Source organism: Ranitomeya imitator, chromosome 1 (genome assembly GCF_032444005.1).
Source record: "Ranitomeya imitator isolate aRanImi1 chromosome 1, aRanImi1.pri, whole genome shotgun sequence".
NCBI lineage: Eukaryota > Metazoa > Chordata > Amphibia > Anura > Dendrobatidae > Ranitomeya > Ranitomeya imitator.
In genome coordinates this window covers 395,853,387-395,870,479 of record NC_091282.1, presented here as the reverse complement: position 1 = coordinate 395,870,479, position 17,093 = coordinate 395,853,387, and the positions used below count along the sequence as shown (strand labels likewise).

Below are 17,093 nucleotides of genomic sequence, written 5' to 3'. Positions count from 1 at the left end.
AGGTTCTCTAAACGACCTATTACCCTAATCTTCTGAATCAACTAATTAACTCTAAACACATGCAAAAGATACCTGAGGCTTTTATAAACTCCCTGCCTGGTTCATTACTCAAAACCCCCATCATGGGTAAAGGTACTGTCACACTAGACGATATCGCTAGCGATCCGTGACGTTGCAGCGTCCTCGCTAGCGATATCGTCCAGTGTGACAGGCAGCAGCGATCAGGCCCCTGCTGGGAGATCGCTGGTCGGGGAAGAAAGTCCAGAACTTTATTTCGTCGCTGGACTCCCCGTAGACATCGCTGAATCGGCGTGTGTGACAACCAGGGTAAACATCGGGTAACTAAGCGCAGGGCCGCGCTTAGTAACCCGATGTTTACCCTGGTTACCATCCTAAAAGTAAAAAAACAAACACTACATACTTACCTACCACTGTCTGTCCTCCAGCGCTGTGCTCTGCTCTCCTCCTGCTCTGGCTGTGAGCGTCGGTCAGCCGGAAAGCAGAGCGGTGACGTCACCGCTCTGCTTTCTGGCTGCCCGGCGCTCACAGCCAGACCAGAGAAGCAGAGCGCCGAGGACAGACAGCGGAAGGTAAGTATGTAGCGTTTGTTTTTTTACTTTTTAGGATGGTAACCAGGGTAAACATCGGGTTACTAAGCGCGGCCCTGCGCTTAGTTACCCGATGTTTACCCTGGTTACCGGGGACCTCGGGATCGTTGGTCGCTGGAGAGCTGTCTGTGTGACAGCTCTCCAGCGACCAAACAGCGACGCTGCAGCGATCCGGATCGTTGTCGGTATCGCTGCAGCGTCGCTATGTGTGACGGTACCTTAAGACTAGCGACCTGACAGATGTCAAGAAGGCCATCATTGACACCCTCAAGCAAGAGGGTAAGACCCAGAAAGAAATTTCTCAACAAATAGGCTGTTCCCAGAGTGCTGTATCGAGGCACCTCAATGGTAAGTCTGTTGGAAGGAAACAATGTGGCAGAAAACGCTGTACAACGAGAAGAGGAGACCGGACCCTGAGGAAGATTGTGGAGAAGGACCGATTCCAGACCTTGGGGGACCTGAGGAAGCAGTGGACTGAGTCTGGTGTGGAAACATCCAGAGCCACCGTGCACAGGCGTGTGCAGGAAATGGGCTACAGGTGCCGCATTCCCCAGGTAAAGCCACTTTTGAACCATAAACAGCGGCAGAGGCGCCTGACCTGGGCTACAGAGAAGCAGCACTGGACTGTTGCTAAGTGGTCCCAAGTACTTTTTTCTGATGAAAGCAAATTTTGCATGTCATTCGGAAATCAAGGTGCCAGAGTCTGGAGGAAGACTGGGGAGAAGGAAATGCCAAAATGCCTGAAGTCCAGTGTCAAGTACCCACAGTCAGTGATGGTGTGGGGTGCCATGTCAGCTGCTGGTGTTGGTCCACTGTGTTTCATCAAGGGCAGGGTCAATGCAGCTAGCTATCAGGAGATTTTGGAGCACTTCATGCTTCCATCGGCTGGAATGCTTTATGGAGATGAAGATTTCATTTTTCAGCACGACCTGGCACCTGCTCACAGTGCCAAAACCACTGGTAAATGGTTTACTGACCATGGTATTACTGTGCTCAATTGGCCTGCCAACTCTCCTGACCTGAACCCCATAGAGAATCTGTGGGATATTGTGAAGAGAAAGTTGAGAGACGCAAGACCCAACACTCTGGATGAGCTTAAGGCCGCTATTGAAGCATCCTGGGCCTCCATAACATCTCAGCAGTGTCACAGGCTGATTGCCTCCATGCCATGCCGCATTGAAGCAGTCATTTCTGCCAAAGGATTCCCGACCAAGTATTGAGTGCATAACTGAACATTATTATTTGTTGTTTTTTTTGTTTGTTATTAAAAAACACTTTTATTTGATTGGATGGGTGAAATATGCTAATTTATTGAGACAGGTTTTTTGGGTTATCAGGAGTTGTATGCCAAAATCATCAGTATTAAAATAAAAGACCTGACAAATTTCAGTTGGTGGATAATGAATCTATAATATATGAAAGTTTAATTGTAATCATTACATTATGGTAAATAATGAAATTTAACACTATATGCTAATTTTTTGAGAAGGACCTGTATAAATGTTCTCCCTTTTTCCAACTCAATGTAATGTAAATCACTGACCCACTAATAGACATATATAAGAAATTATATATTAAATTGCCACCCTCCATCTCCAGCACCTCACAGCGCTGCTCCGGTCCCGCATCACCACCTTGTTACTGCAACTTTTAACAGACCGTAAGTCAGAGGTAACAGTCAGAAGCACTCACTGCAAGTCTATGACAGCCTTGTTCTGGCTCTTATAGACTCGGCCAGCAAACACTGGAGCAATCCAGCAGGTCACAACCTGCAGAAGACCAACCGGAGCGGCGCCAATAACTGGTGAAGATGGAGGCCGGTAAGTATAAGACTACAGGCAGGGAACTCAGATTAGCAGCACCACTCAAGCCAGAGTGGTGCAAATGCAATGGCATCCATCTATAATATAACGCTGGGAGCGTCACTCTGTCCGAAGCCTTAATAGACTGCGCAGGCGCGACGCTCCTAGCGTTACATTATAGAAAAAATGCCGCCGAGAGCAGGGGGTCGGGAGCACGGGGACGCCGTCTACATATTTCCGCCCTGATTATGCAAATAATCCGCCGCCATAGTAAGTTTTTACTTACGCTACCTGATTCTTTTCCGGCGCCATAGTCTTCTCCTCCTGGTGCCGGAATCGGCGCCTGCGCAGTCCGCGCTTTCCGGCGCCATTTTCTTGAAGACACACAGCAGTGTGTCTTCAAGAAAATGGCGCCGGAAAGCGCGGACTGCGCAGGCGCCGATTCCGGCACCAGGAGGAGCAAGACTATGGCGCCGGAAAAGAATCAGGTAGCGTAAGTAAAAACTTACTATGCCATGAGGCTGTGGCACTTCATGCCACAGCTATTTGTTACTTACGCCACCTGATGGGGCCATAAACCTTTATGGAGCAGCATATGGGGCATATGGATGGGAGCAGCACATGACAGAACGGGGGCGCAGGATGGGAGCAGCACATGACAGAATAGGGCAGGACATGACAGAACGGGGGTGCAGGATGGCAGCAGCACATGACAGAACGGGGGCGCAGGATGGGAGCAGCACATGACAGAATAGGGCAGCACATGACAGAACGGGGGCGCAGGATGGAAGCAGCACATGACAGAATGGGGACGCAGGATGGGAGCAGCACATGACAGAACGGGGGCGCAGGATGGCAGCAGCACATGACAGAACGGGGGTGCAGTATGGAAGCAGCACATGATAGAACGGGGGTGCAGGATGGAAGCAGCACATGACAGAACGGGGGCGCAGGATGGAAGCAGCACATGATAGAACGGGGGTGCAGGATGGGAGCAGCACATGACAGAACGGGGGCGCAGAATGGCAGTAGCACATGACAGAACGGGGGTGCAGGATGGAAGCAGCACATGACAGAACGGGGGCGCAGGATGGGAGCAGCACATGACAGAACGGGGGTGCAGGATGGAAGCAGCACATGACAGAACGGGGGTGCAGGATGGGTGCAGCACATGTCAGAATGGGGGCGCAGGATGGGAGCAGCACATGTCAGAATGGGGGCATAGGATGGGAGCAGCACATGACAGAATGGAGGCGCAGGATGGGTGCAGCACATGACAGGATGGGGACGCAGGATGGAGCAGCACATACCAGGATGGAGACCATATACCAATATAAATGCTCGCCACCCGGGCGTAGAAGGGGTTCAATAGCTAGTAAATGTATAAGCTTGAAAGTAAACGCGGATCCTACCAATGGGACTTGCAATAATCTCAAGAATGGGGACCTGGTGCACTCCACTGTCAGTAGATAGATGGTCAGAATTCCAGTAAATCTCCAATAAAAGCAACGTGCAACAGAACCTGGCTCTGGAGACAGATGCAGATCTGAATGCTGGGACTGTCTATCTATTGTGGCTGGCGCTGATCTCTGCCGGTTCAGAGCAGGTACAGAGCGCTAGTGTAGGCTACTATGCTTCCGGTGAAATCACATAGACCGAGAAGCTGCTTCTCTTCTGCTCCGTTGAAGGTGTGACTGCTGAGGTCATGCTGAGTGACAGATGGCTTCCCACTGCAGAACTTCGTGAAACCAGCTATAAATTAGCATTTCGCCAGCAGTAACACCCCGTCGACAGAGCAGCTCTAAAGAAGAGCTCTTCTGTTGATGTGAAGCTGGAGAATCGCTGGCAGGAGAGGTCTGTGACTGTGCAACTACTGGTCTGTCAGTTCTAAAGGTACCGTCACACTGAACGATATTGTTAACGATATCGTTGCTTTTTGTGATGTAGCAACGATATCGTTAACGAAATCGTTATGTGTGACAGCGACCAACGATCAGGCCCCTGCTGGGAGATCGTTGGTCGCTGGGGAAAGTCCAGCACTTTATTTTGTCGCTGGATCTCCCGCTGACATCGCTGAATCGGCGTGTGTGACGCCGATTCAGCGATGTCTTCACTGATAACCAGGGTAAATATCGGGTTACTAAGCGCAGGGCCGCGCTTAGTAACCCGATGTTTACCCTGGTTACCGTTGTAAATGTAAAAAAACAAACACTACATACTTACATTCCGGTGTCTGGTCATGTCCCTCGCCTTCAGCTTCCCGCACGGACTGTGAGCGCTGGCCGGGTCAGTGCGGGAAGCTAAAGGCGAGGGACATGACCAGACACCGGGAATGTAAGTATGTAGTGTTTTTTTTTTTACATTTACAACGGTAACCAGGGTAAACATCAGGTTACTAAGCGCGGCCCTGTGCCTAGTAACCCGATGTTTACCCTGGTTACCGGCATCGTTGGTCGCTGGAGAGCTGTCTGTGTGACGGCTCTCCAGCGACCAAACAGCAACGCTGCAGCGATCGACATCGTTGTCGGTATCACTGCAGCGTCGCTTAGTGTGACGGTACCTTTAGCCTCATGAGAAAAAAGTAAAGTCTCAGATAAACCCTTTAAGGAGAGAAAGCAGTATAGTGCTGCTACACTAGACCCAGTCTCCTCTGAGCCTCCTTTCTTAGTACCACTTGTTCCAATTGTCCTACGAGGAACGATTAAAGGCTCCGGGAATGGTTAACTTGCAAAAAAGGCCACAAAAGCTACTTTCACATGTTGCGTTTTTGCTGCATTTTTTTCTGCTCTCTTGGCAGTAAAGAAGCTGCTTAAAATAAAGTAGGTTTTGCTATATTTATATTGTCTCTTGCGCATGCTGATAAAGTTTAGTGTAAAAAAAAACCATTATGCAACTTCATTAAGGTTTTGGCACCAAAAACGCAGCAAAACCTAACGCCTCTCACTCAGCCAAGCCAGATCTCCGCTTTGCACTGACGAGGGGCAGTGCCCCGAAACACAGTGTCTGCAAATTGAGATTCTGGTTTGGCTATTATCCTAAGTCATGTGACAAGGTTCGCTAAAGGGTTGACATTGACTGTTAGGATTGCTACTTCCAATAGGTGGCACTAGAGTTCTAGTCCTCTTCCTCTCTGAAGAGACAATTTACAAATATATGATGAAACATAATATTGCCATTCTACACCGCTATTAACTAAATAACATTTCACCATCACTTGGTGAGCTAAGTCAACAGGGATGAACCGCAGGCCAAAACAAGGCACAAAGGAATCATTGGGGTCTCCAAATTCAGAAAAAAAACTAAGTACCTTTTTAAGGGAAGTGGGTTTTTTGGCTTTTGGCACTTCTCTCTGCTTTCCTTTCTTGACAAGCGGGGAAGTAGAATCCAGGGGGTTGTGCGGGGTCAAACTCAGTTTTGATTGTGGGGTCTTCCCTACATTTGCTGGCTCTCTGGCTTTTACAGTGACGCCGCCTCCAACTGAAACAAAAAAATGAACAAAATTGTCCAAAATACACGATTCATTGTCAAAGTGAGTAACATGGTCCATGTAGTAGAATATTTTACAATATAGAGAAGCAAATTTGTTCTCCTAGAACATCGTTCTACAATTTCAAATAAAATTAATTTATAGAAAAATTGGAGTAATTTTGGAAATACACTATCAATGTACTGATCAGAAGTTACAGCCTGGATTTAGCCAGTAAATGCATCGCATTCCTACAGTTTTAGACACATCATAGACAAGGTAAGGCTGATTATATGTGTGCAGCCTATTTACTAAGACAAGCTTCAGGCCTTTACATGGGAGGCATTTATGGCTCCTCAGGTCTTGCGTCAGCACCGGATCGGAATTCTTCATTTCAGGCCCACTGAGACAATGAGTAGGATGTTTCATTATTGTGAAATTAAGGGACCTGTCACAATCAATGTAAAAATGGTTATAAATTACTTTTTATACAAGTGAAATAATAAGATTTCAAAGTTCCTTAGTTATATTTTAGTTTTAAGTTTTATGGGTTGCTCCATAAATAACATCTACTATATAATTGCCTAAGGGTCACTTCCGTCTTTCTGTCCTTCTGTCTTTTTGTCACGGTTATTCATTCGCTGATTGGTCTCGCCAGCTGCCTGTCATGGCTGACGCGACCAATCAGCGACGGGCACAGTCCGGAAGAAAATGGCCGCTCCTTACTCCCCGCAGTCAGTGCCTGTCGCCCGCATACTCCCCTCCGGTCACTGCTAACACAGGGTTAATGCCGGCGGTAACGGACCGCATTATGCCGCAGGTAACACATTCCGTTACCGCCGCTATTAACCCTGTGTGTCCCCAACTTTTTACTATTGACGCTGCCTATGTGGCATTAATAGTAAAAAATGCAATGTTAAAAATAATTTTAAAAAAACCTGCTATACTCACCCTCTGTAGTCCGCCGAGCCGCTCGCGCCGGCCGCCATCTTCTGTTGCAGGTTTCGGTGGCAAAGATGGTATGGGAGAAGGACCTGCCATGACGTCACGGTCATGTGACCGCTACGTCATCACAGGCCCTGCGCGAGAAGGACCTGCCATGACGTCACGGTCATGTGACCGCGACGTCATCACAGGCCCTGCGCGCCTGCACTAGAAAGACCTGCCATGACGTCTCCGTCATGTGACCGCAACGTCATCACAGGTCCTGCGCTCATACCAACCCTGGGACCGAAAGCTGCCGTGGACTACAAGGGGCCCTCGGAAAGGTGAGTATATGTTTATTTTTTAAACTGTGACAAACCTGGCTGGGCAATATACTACGTAGCTGGGCAATATACTATGTCACTGGGCAATATACTACGTGGCTCTGTGCTGTATACTACGTCGCTGTGCAATATAATACGTGGCTCTGTGCTGTATACTACGTCACTGGGCAATATACGTCACTGGGCAATATACTACGTGGCTGCGCAATATACTATGTGGCTGGGCAATATACTACGTGGCTGGGCAATATACTACGTGGCTGCGCAATATACTACGTCACTGGGCAATATACTACGTGGTTGGGCAACATACTGCGTGGCTGGGCAATATACTATGTGACTGGGCAATATACTACGTGGTTGGGCAATATACTATGTTGCTGGGCAATATACTACGTCACTGGGCAATATACTACGTGGTTGGGCAATATACTACGTGGCTGGGCAATATACTACGTGGCTGGGCAATATACTATGTGGACATGCATATTATAGAATACCCGATGCGTTAGAATCGGGCCACCATCTAGTCTACTATATAATTGTCTAACGGTCACTTCCGTCTGCCCTTCTTTCTGTCACGGATATTCATTGGTCGCGGCCTCTGTCTGTCATGTGCAGTCAGTGCCCGGCGCCCGCATACTCCCCTCCAGTCACCGCTCACACAGGGTTAATGCTGGCGGTAACCGCCAAGTCATCTGGGTAATTTCGCAATGCATCCTGGGAACGGAAGGTGGCGGCAGCCGCGCGCGTATCGCCGGAGCTTCGGTGGATCCTAGTGGTGAGTATATAACTATTTTTTATTTTAATCATTTTTTTAACAGGGATATGGTGCCCACAGTGCTATATACTACGTGGGCTGTGTTAGATACCGCGTGGCTGCTATATACTACATAGAAGAAAATCAAACGGTAATCCCACGATTGGAAAGAATCGTTCAATAGTAATTAGTTATATCATAACGCGACCTCCAAACCAATCCTTGGTATGCCCCCGTTCTACGCAAACATAGACAAAATCATATAGAGACTGAAGCGTATTATGAACCACGTATAACAATCTTTATTAGAATAAAAACAAACATGTATATAAAAAATAGTACCCATAGGTGAATGAGCCAAACAAAAACGTTAGTGGCACCACTACTGAGCAACAAGTCCGGCAAAGCCTAGTGAACCATAGTAGAACATAATATTGCCATACGGGACGGAGCTCCTGCTAAGGTAATCACTACAACCCACCAAATATCTTAAGCCACAATAGCATGTCAGAGTTTGTCATTTACAAAGATCTAATCAACCGCAGGAAAACACACGTCTATCTTTAGGCATAATATAAACAAGTTGCAAGGTCTTACCAGAACTCAGGAGATGGTGCCACAGCCCCTACGCGCGTTTCGTCAGGGGGCACAACGCCGAAACGCACGTAGGGGCTGTGGCACCATCTCCTGAGTTCTGGTAAGACCTTGCAACTTGTTTATATTATGCCTAAAGATAGACGTGTGTTTTCCTGCGGTTGATTAGATCTTTGTAAATGACAAACTCTGACATGCTATTGTGGCTTAAGATATTTGGTGGGTTGTAGTGATTACCTTAGCAGGAGCTCCGTCCCGTATGGCAATATTATGTTCTACTATGGTTCACTAGGCTTTGCCGGACTTGTTGCTCAGTAGTGGTGCCACTAACGTTTTTGTTTGGCTCATTCACCTATGGGTACTATTTTTTATATACATGTTTGTTTTTATTCTAATAAAGATTCTTATACGTGGTTCATAATACGCTTCAGTCTCCATATGATTTTATATATACTACATAGGCAGTGTTATATACTTCGTGGGCTGTGCTATATATTACGTGGCCACTGTTATATACTGCATGGGCAGTGTTATATACTACGTGGCTGCTATATACTGCGTGGTCTAAACCCAAAAGAACAAAGAGATGATCAAAAGGCCCAAGATGTGGTATAAAAGTTTACAGCTTTATTAAACACAATCATGTATATATAAAAACCAGAAAGAAGTAGTGGATAAGACCACAAGGCACATAGACAACAAAAACGGGATGGGTGAACCGCGGCTATAGATCACATATATACAATATATAGGTAACCAAATGCATTATATGATTACAATAAATCAATTACTCCGTTACCCCTATATACAGCAAAATGGAGACAATGTGTCAGCCAGTCACACTGGCTGAAATACACATGCGGGCAGAGCAGTAATAACATAGTGAGGTATACCTTAATCAAATTGTGCCCAATCGCCCGTGATAGCAAAAAGGAGTGCAGGAGGAAGCCAGCAGTCACCACATCACCCCGACGCGCGTTTCGGCGGAGCCTTCGTCAGGGGCGTGATGACATTGAAATGTATGTGGTTTAAAAAGGAGCCCCGACCAATAGCCGAAACCGGAAGTGATGTAATATACCAATACACATCAGTCGATTAGGAAAGTCATAGCGGTAGTATAATAATGAGCATAATCATTCAAATAAAAGATATACACATAACCGCAAAATGCGGTAACCAAGAGACTGATAATGAATATGGCGGGCTGCTGCGGAAGCGGCGCATGCGCCCTCGGAACCCAAACCCCGCCTGTCGGCGTCCACGTCAAAGCGAGGCGGGGCCGCAGCGCTGAGTAAGCACGGCGGAGACCGCGTCGCCATAGAGACGCAGAAAGCCGAGGGACGCGGCGGGCAGAGCGCGCATGCGCACACAGACAGCTCTAAGATGACAGAAAGGTGCCAAGTCAGAGAACATTGTGAGTACACAAAAATTATGGCATAGACATCAAAACGGTATAAATATATCGGCATGCAAAAATAAAGATCATACAGTGGGCATATTTGTTACAACTGAAGGACATATATATAAAGATGTAGGCATCAATGGAAATTGCCGAATGATGGTCCGACAGATGATATAAGAATATTGCTCGGGGAACAAAAATAGGAAACGGGACATCAGACTAAAAATGAAAAAATAAGGAGAGATTAAAATACAGAAAACACACAATAAAATATAAAAACACAAAGTTGTTATGGCACAGATGGAAACCCAGACTATGCAGCAGTGCGGCATCACAAGAATGGGACAAAGCTAATTTGCTCATTGAGTCCCTTGGGATGTAGCGTATCCAACCTACATATCCAGCGGGACTCGAGCTGGGCCAAGCGCTGTGATATATTGCCACCACGAATATTGGTTTCCAACTTGTCAATACCCCTAATCTTTAGCAGGGTGGCATCACAATTGTGACGGAGCCAAAAGTGTCTGGGAATAGTTTTTAATCCAGAGGGGTCTGTAATTCCCGCTGCAGCTGATATCCCCAGGACATGTTGCCTAATACGAATTTTAAAGGGGCGCGTGGTCAGTCCAATATATATTAGCCCACATGGACATGTAGCAAAGTAAATAACGTTGCGTGTAGTACAATTAATGGATTTCCTGATATCAAAATTCATGGATCTATCAGAATTGAAAAAGGAATTACATTTCTCAACATTAGGACAGGCCACATAATGACCACAGGGAGTGCAGCCTAATTTCTTTGGATATTGATCCAAAGAGGTGGTTTTAGTGTTACCAACATAATGGCTATGCACCAGAAGGTCGCGTAAATTTTTGGACCTCCTTGTGGTAATGGCGGGCCTGTTGGGTAGATATTGGGAGCGAATTGGATCCATGCGTAAAATTGGCCATGATTTCGTCAAGGCTTCACGAACAGCTGGAAATTGATTATGATAATCAGTAATGAATCTAATTTTCCCATCAGATGGTTTTGTGACAGATTTATAAATCAGATCTTGCCGAGAGGAGTGCCTGGCTCGGTTATACGCCTTTTTTTACCATGCGGTGGCTATATCCCCTCTGATATAGTCTCTTTTTTAGATCAGCAGCTTGTTTTTCGAAGTCATCAGTATCAGAACAAATCCTCCGAAGACGGAGAAATTGTCCAGTAGGTACAGATTGGACAACATGTCTCGGGTGGGCAGAGGAGGCATGCAGAAGGGAATTCGTAGAAGTGGGTTTCCTGAAAATGTCAGTTTGTAATGTATTAGAGATATCACGCTTAACTAGAACATCCAGAAATTCGACCTTGTGCATATCATGATGGTAAGTGATGTGTACATTAATGGAATTGGTATTAAGAGACTTCATAAATTCTTGTAAATCAATAATGGGGCCCTGCCAGATCATAAAAACATCGTCTATGTACCGCGTCCAGAGGAGGACATGGTCCACAGACGAGGCAAGATCTGGCTGGGAGAGGTCCCTCACCCACAGCCCCAGTTTAGACCACGCAGTATATAGCAGCCACGTAATATATAACACTGCCCATGCAGTATATAACAGTGGCCACGTAATATATAGCACAGCCCACAAAGTATATAACACTGGCTATGTAGTATATAGCAGCCACGCGGTATCTAACACAGCCCACGTAGTATATAGCAGTGTGGGCACCATATCCCTGTTAAAAAAATAATTAATATAAATAATAGTTATATACTCACAAGTAGGATCCACCGAAGCTCCGGCGATACGCGCGCGGCTGCCGCCACCTTCCGTTCCCAGGATGCATTGCGAAATTACCCAGATGACTTGGCGGTTACCGCCGGCATTAACCCTGTGTGAGCGGTGACTGGAGGGGAGTATGACCACTGCTCTGTTCACTGTTATGAGAGTGATCGTGCATCGCGTGACAACTACTCCCAGGGATAGCAAATATGGAGGTGCTCATGTGTCTACACAACCAGTCCATTCAATTAGGAGACTTTGGGCCTCTGATCAAGTGAACAGTGGGGTGCCAGCAATAGGAACCCAATCGATCATCCACTTCAATCTTTTGGATAAGTGATAAAATTGTTTGTGGGACAACCAGCTTCTTCTTTTCCTCTGGTCTTCCAACAGTGACATGTCCTAGCTGTTGTATTTCACTTTCTTGCATTGCTTGATCTTTCTCCAAGGCAGCACTATATGTGGCCATGTATGGTGACTAGAACATAAGTGCTATCCTAAAGGAATGGAATATAACGGGCTGATTGTGATCGTTTGCTGGCGACAAGCAATTTCCAGGTATTTAACTTTGCAAAAGAATCTACTGTGTTGGGTTTTTTGCATTTGTTGCAGGGTGCAGTCATTAAATGCCAAACAATGGAGATACCCTGTCCCCATCAGTGGATTCCTGGCCAAGGTCACAGGGCATAGTATGTGCCAATGATTATTTTAACTTATGCTTTTCATCCAAGGTGATGACATGCACAGACCAACCCTGACTGACGAATCTCTCTGATGCCTATAGTGTGTGGCCAACTTTATCTACAGTGAGGTTGGTATAATATATAAAGAGGACCTGTCATCAGGTCAAACATGGACAGATTTTGCTCCCAATTTATTTATTCTGTTCCTGTGAATATGCAGGTTTTTATTTTTAAAACCTGCCATATGGAGGTGTGGCTTATTGGGTAATAATCCAGCCTTAAGACATGCCACCAAAGAATCCTGTGAGCCGCACCCCCGTGGTACAGATCATAGAGAAGAAAGGGGCCCAGATCTCAGAAACTGTATAGTGGACATTAAAAAAAAACACCATAAGAGCAAAGTCTGCCCTCCTATGACCTGGTGACAGATTCTCTTTTACCATGTAACTCGCCGATTCAGTGTTGCTATAATCCGATATTTCTAAAATTAAAAGGTGGAGAATATTCATGGATGCCCATCAGACAATACTCCTTTGATGATGGCATTACAGTTCTTCGGACTATTTGCTGAAACTTGAGGAAGCGATTGGTGGAATATTTAGTACCATGCTATAATTGTACACTCAGTGCTGAATATTTATCTAGTACACCACAAGGCAGTACAAGGGGTTGTAGCCACTTACCACATAAGACTAGTGGTTTGGTTGCCTGCTTGCTTTTCTCTATAGTTTGCCTCTGTTCCAATGCCATCAGCATGCCTCCTAAATCCAGCTGCACAGGTTTCTTGCTCTTTTTGCCACCACTTTTGTTGTTTGCCGTTTCCTAAAAAAGAATGTTTTTTAGATCTGTCATTTATTATTCTGTTAAAGAAGATATACAGTTGGGGAAATAATTATTTGATCCCTTGCTGATTTTGTAAGTTTGCCCACTGACAAAGACATGTACAGTCTATAATTTCAAGGGTAGGTTAATTTTAAAATTGAGAGACAGAATATCAAAAATAAAATCCAGAAAATCACATTGTATAAATTATATAAATTTATTTGCATTTTGCAGTGAGAAATAAGTATTTGAGCCATCTGGCAAACAAGACTTAATACTTGGTGGCAAAACCTTTGTTGGCAAGCACAGTTTTTTGTAGTTGATGAGGAGGTTTGCGCACATGTCAGGAGGAATTTTGGTCCACTCCTCTTTGCAGATCATCTCTAAATCATTAAGATTTTGAGGCTGTCGCTTGGCAACTCAGAGCTTCAACTTCCTTAATAAGTTTTCTATGGGACTAAGGTCTGGAGACTGGCTAGGCCACTCCATGACCTTAAGGTGCTTCTTTTTGAGCCACTCCTTTGTTGCCTTAGCTGTATGTTTTGGGCCACTGTCTTGCTGGAAGACCCAGCCACGACCCATTTTTAATATCCTGGTGGAGAGAAGGAGGTTGTCACTCAGGATTTTACGGTACATGGCTCCATCCATTCTCCCATTGATGAGGTGAAGTAGTCCTGTGCCCTAAGCAGAGAAACACCCTCAAAACATAATGTTTCCACCTCCATGCTTGACAGTGGGGACCGTGTTCTTTGGGTCATAGGTAGCATTTCTCTTCCTTCAAAAACAGTGAGTTGAGTTAATGCCAAAGACCTAAATTTTTGTCTCATCTGACCACTGTACCTTCTCACAATCACTCACAGAATCATCTAGGTGTTCATTAGCAAACTTCAGACGGGCCTGCACATGTGCCTTCTTGAGCAGGGGGACCTTGTGGGCACTGCAGGATTTTAAACCTGTACGGCGTAATGTGTTACCAATAATTTTCTGTGGTCCCAGCTGCCTTGAGATCATTAACAAGTCCCCCCCTCCCGTGTAGTTTTAGGCTCATCTCATGATCAAGGGTACCCCACAAGGTGAGATTTTACATGGTGCACCATATCAATGTCGATTTGACAGTCATTTTGTATTTCTTTCATTTTCTTACTATTGCAACAGTTGTCTCCTTCTCACCCAACATCTTATTTTTGGTTTTGTAGCCCATTCCAGCTTTGTGCAGGTCTATAATCTTGCCCCTGACATCCTTAAAAAGCTCCTTGGTCTTGCCCATGATGCAGAGGTTAGAGTCTGACTGATTAATTGAGTCTGTGGACAGGAGTCTTTTATAAAGGTGACTATGTAAGACAGCTGTCTTTAATGCATGTAATAAGTTGATTAGGAGCGTCTAACTGGTCTATAGGAGTCAGAAATATTAATGGTTGGTAGGGAATCAAATACTTATTTCTCACTGCAAAATGCAAATAAATGTATATAATTTATACAATGTGATTTTCTGTATTTTAATTTTGATATACTATTTCTCAATGTTAAAATTAACCTACCCTCTTAAAATTATAGACTGTTCATGTCTTTGTCAGTGGTCAAACCTACAAAATCAGCAAGGGATCAAATAATTATTTCCCCCACTGTAGGTGTTCCTTAAAATTAAAGACTTCAATCCTAACGATTCACTTCTTATAAAGTATGACAATGCAATAAGAAACCTTGAAGTAGGACCAAATATGCTCCACATAATCGCCACAAATTCTAATATGAATGAGTGAAAACTATCTACGCAATATCAAAGTAGAACAAGAAATATTCTTGCGAAAGGTTTGTTTAAAAAATACTTTATAGTATAGCCACATAATTGGGACTCTTGAGACCATGTCCAGTTAGCTCATTGATAACACCAATCTTTGCGGCATTGCCCTTTAAATCACTCCGGGAAGAAGCTTGGAAGCGAAACACGACTTGGAGTACGATGAGGGGGACTGGCCTCAAGAATCATGCAACCGGTGTAGTACTGATTTATTTCTTTCCTACTCTGCAGTATTCTTCTCACAATTACGATGCATGTTTCGGCTCTTATCCATGTTCCTCTAATATTAATGTTATTGGAGTAAATGCTTGGTTATATCCACAATACTTTTTAATTAGGCGCTATCCTGGATGTAATAATAGTTTACAAGCTTACATATCTTTTTTCGAAGTGCATTGCTCAACATTATATAACTTCTATAGAGGCTACAACTATACTCTCCAGGCATGAGATATATTTTCATGAATACGTAACCTACTAATTAATGGTGGGTTTTGGATTGCATGAGGATTGTGCTCTGTTATATGGTGATTGCCTTGGCTATTGACTCTTTTATACTTTTCCTCTGACTGTTCCACTCCTGGTTTTGGCTTACAGATACTGAGGTAAAATACTGACCAAATACTAAATGTGTGAACATGGCCTAAGAGTGAATTCATGTGTCATACATACTGTTGAGATTCTGCACACATCATGGAAAAACATAGATTAGGGCATGCTGCAGATTTTTAAGTCAACTCAGACCTTTTCTAGGGATTTTGCTTTTTAGGCCGCAGGGACAACATTTTCAGGTGAAAATTTCTGCCAAGTCTGGCGCAACTGTGATCGATCAAGAAACATATGACTAAGATCCCCTAAAGTATGCCATCATTTACGGTAGACGTCACCCTCTGAGCATTAAAATACAGCTACCGAAGAGATGATCTGCCAGTGCGCCCAGTTTTTGTTCTTTTTTTTTACAGAGTGGTGCTGTGCAGGGAACTACGGTATATCATGCCTTATTGAATTCCCCACAAGGCAGGACATGGGGAGTACTGCTGTTCAAGAAAATGTTAAAGCACTGACCAATACTAACAATTTGGCATATTTATGCCATATTTACGCTATGTACAGGCAACCGTATATACCTTTGATCTGCGCGTGAGGTCCAAAGATAACATGGATCCAACCACAAATAATAACATCATACCCATTCAGTTAATCCTTACCACTGATCCCCTAGGTCCCCAGATGAAGCCAGAGTTGCTTTTACTTTCACACTTAATGCCTGCAGAAGAGGAGATCAGGTCAGGGAATTCTTCAGCGTCCTGTGTGGAGGAAGCATTGTTAATAGTATAGTGTTTTTTAATGAAAATCCTAAACTCTGCATATATGTAGTGATGACTCCTCTTCTCACCAAAAACTATATGGTTTACAGACCTGCCAGCTTTCAAAATGAAAGCTAATAAACAGCTCCTCAACAATTAAATGGAGCAAAAGTCATGGAAATATGAAAATTATCGGATCGAGTGCAGCTGGCATAGTGGAGCAGCGAATACAGGAAAAAACACGAAGTTATATTCTACTCATTGGGGCAGTGTAGGAAGCGGTTAGGACTACCACTCATTATACATTGAGCATGCTATAATCACTCCCCGGCACACTGACTGCTCGCTATGCAGCGTGCAGCACGTGTATGTAGAGCAAACTGCCAATGTTCCGGGGAGTGATGACAGTGCACTCATTGTACAGTGAGAGGTGACTGCAATCACCCCATACATTGCCCTTATGAGTGGCAGAAATTGGCTGCAGGGAGAATAGAACTTCATTTTTTCCCTGTAGTCACTGCTCCAGTAAGTCGGCTACATAGGGTTTAAATGCTATTTACAGCAAGATTACCTCTGGTGTACTCACCTCAGAATTCCATCTAAATCCACAAAGTATTTGATTTACACAGAAACCCTGAGGAATCATGTGTTGTAATGAGGTAGATGGAATCACTTTGGACTCCGTCCGGCCCCCCTTTTTTAAGGCATGCACACAACTGTGGTTGACCACACATTCGTCCACTAAAAAGAAACCTATCAAGATGGACACCGCCAGAACAGAGGCCAGGCAAAAGTCCAAAGTGTCTACATC

General features: G+C 44.8%; 1 protein-coding gene across 1 annotated transcript in view; it reads right to left on the bottom strand.

Annotated features, from left to right (window-relative positions):
• SECISBP2 (SECIS binding protein 2) overlaps window positions 1-17,093 on the bottom strand; it is a 79,219-nt gene that overhangs the window by 15,098 nt on the left and 47,028 nt on the right. Inside the window, exons 4-6 of the mRNA XM_069762205.1 lie at window positions 16,184-16,282; window positions 13,039-13,177; window positions 5,718-5,887 (exon numbers count right to left, since the gene is read on the bottom strand). Of these exons, the coding sequence (XP_069618306.1) occupies window positions 5,718-5,887; window positions 13,039-13,177; window positions 16,184-16,282 (408 nt within the window). The remainder of the gene's footprint in view (window positions 1-5,717; window positions 5,888-13,038; window positions 13,178-16,183; window positions 16,283-17,093) is intronic.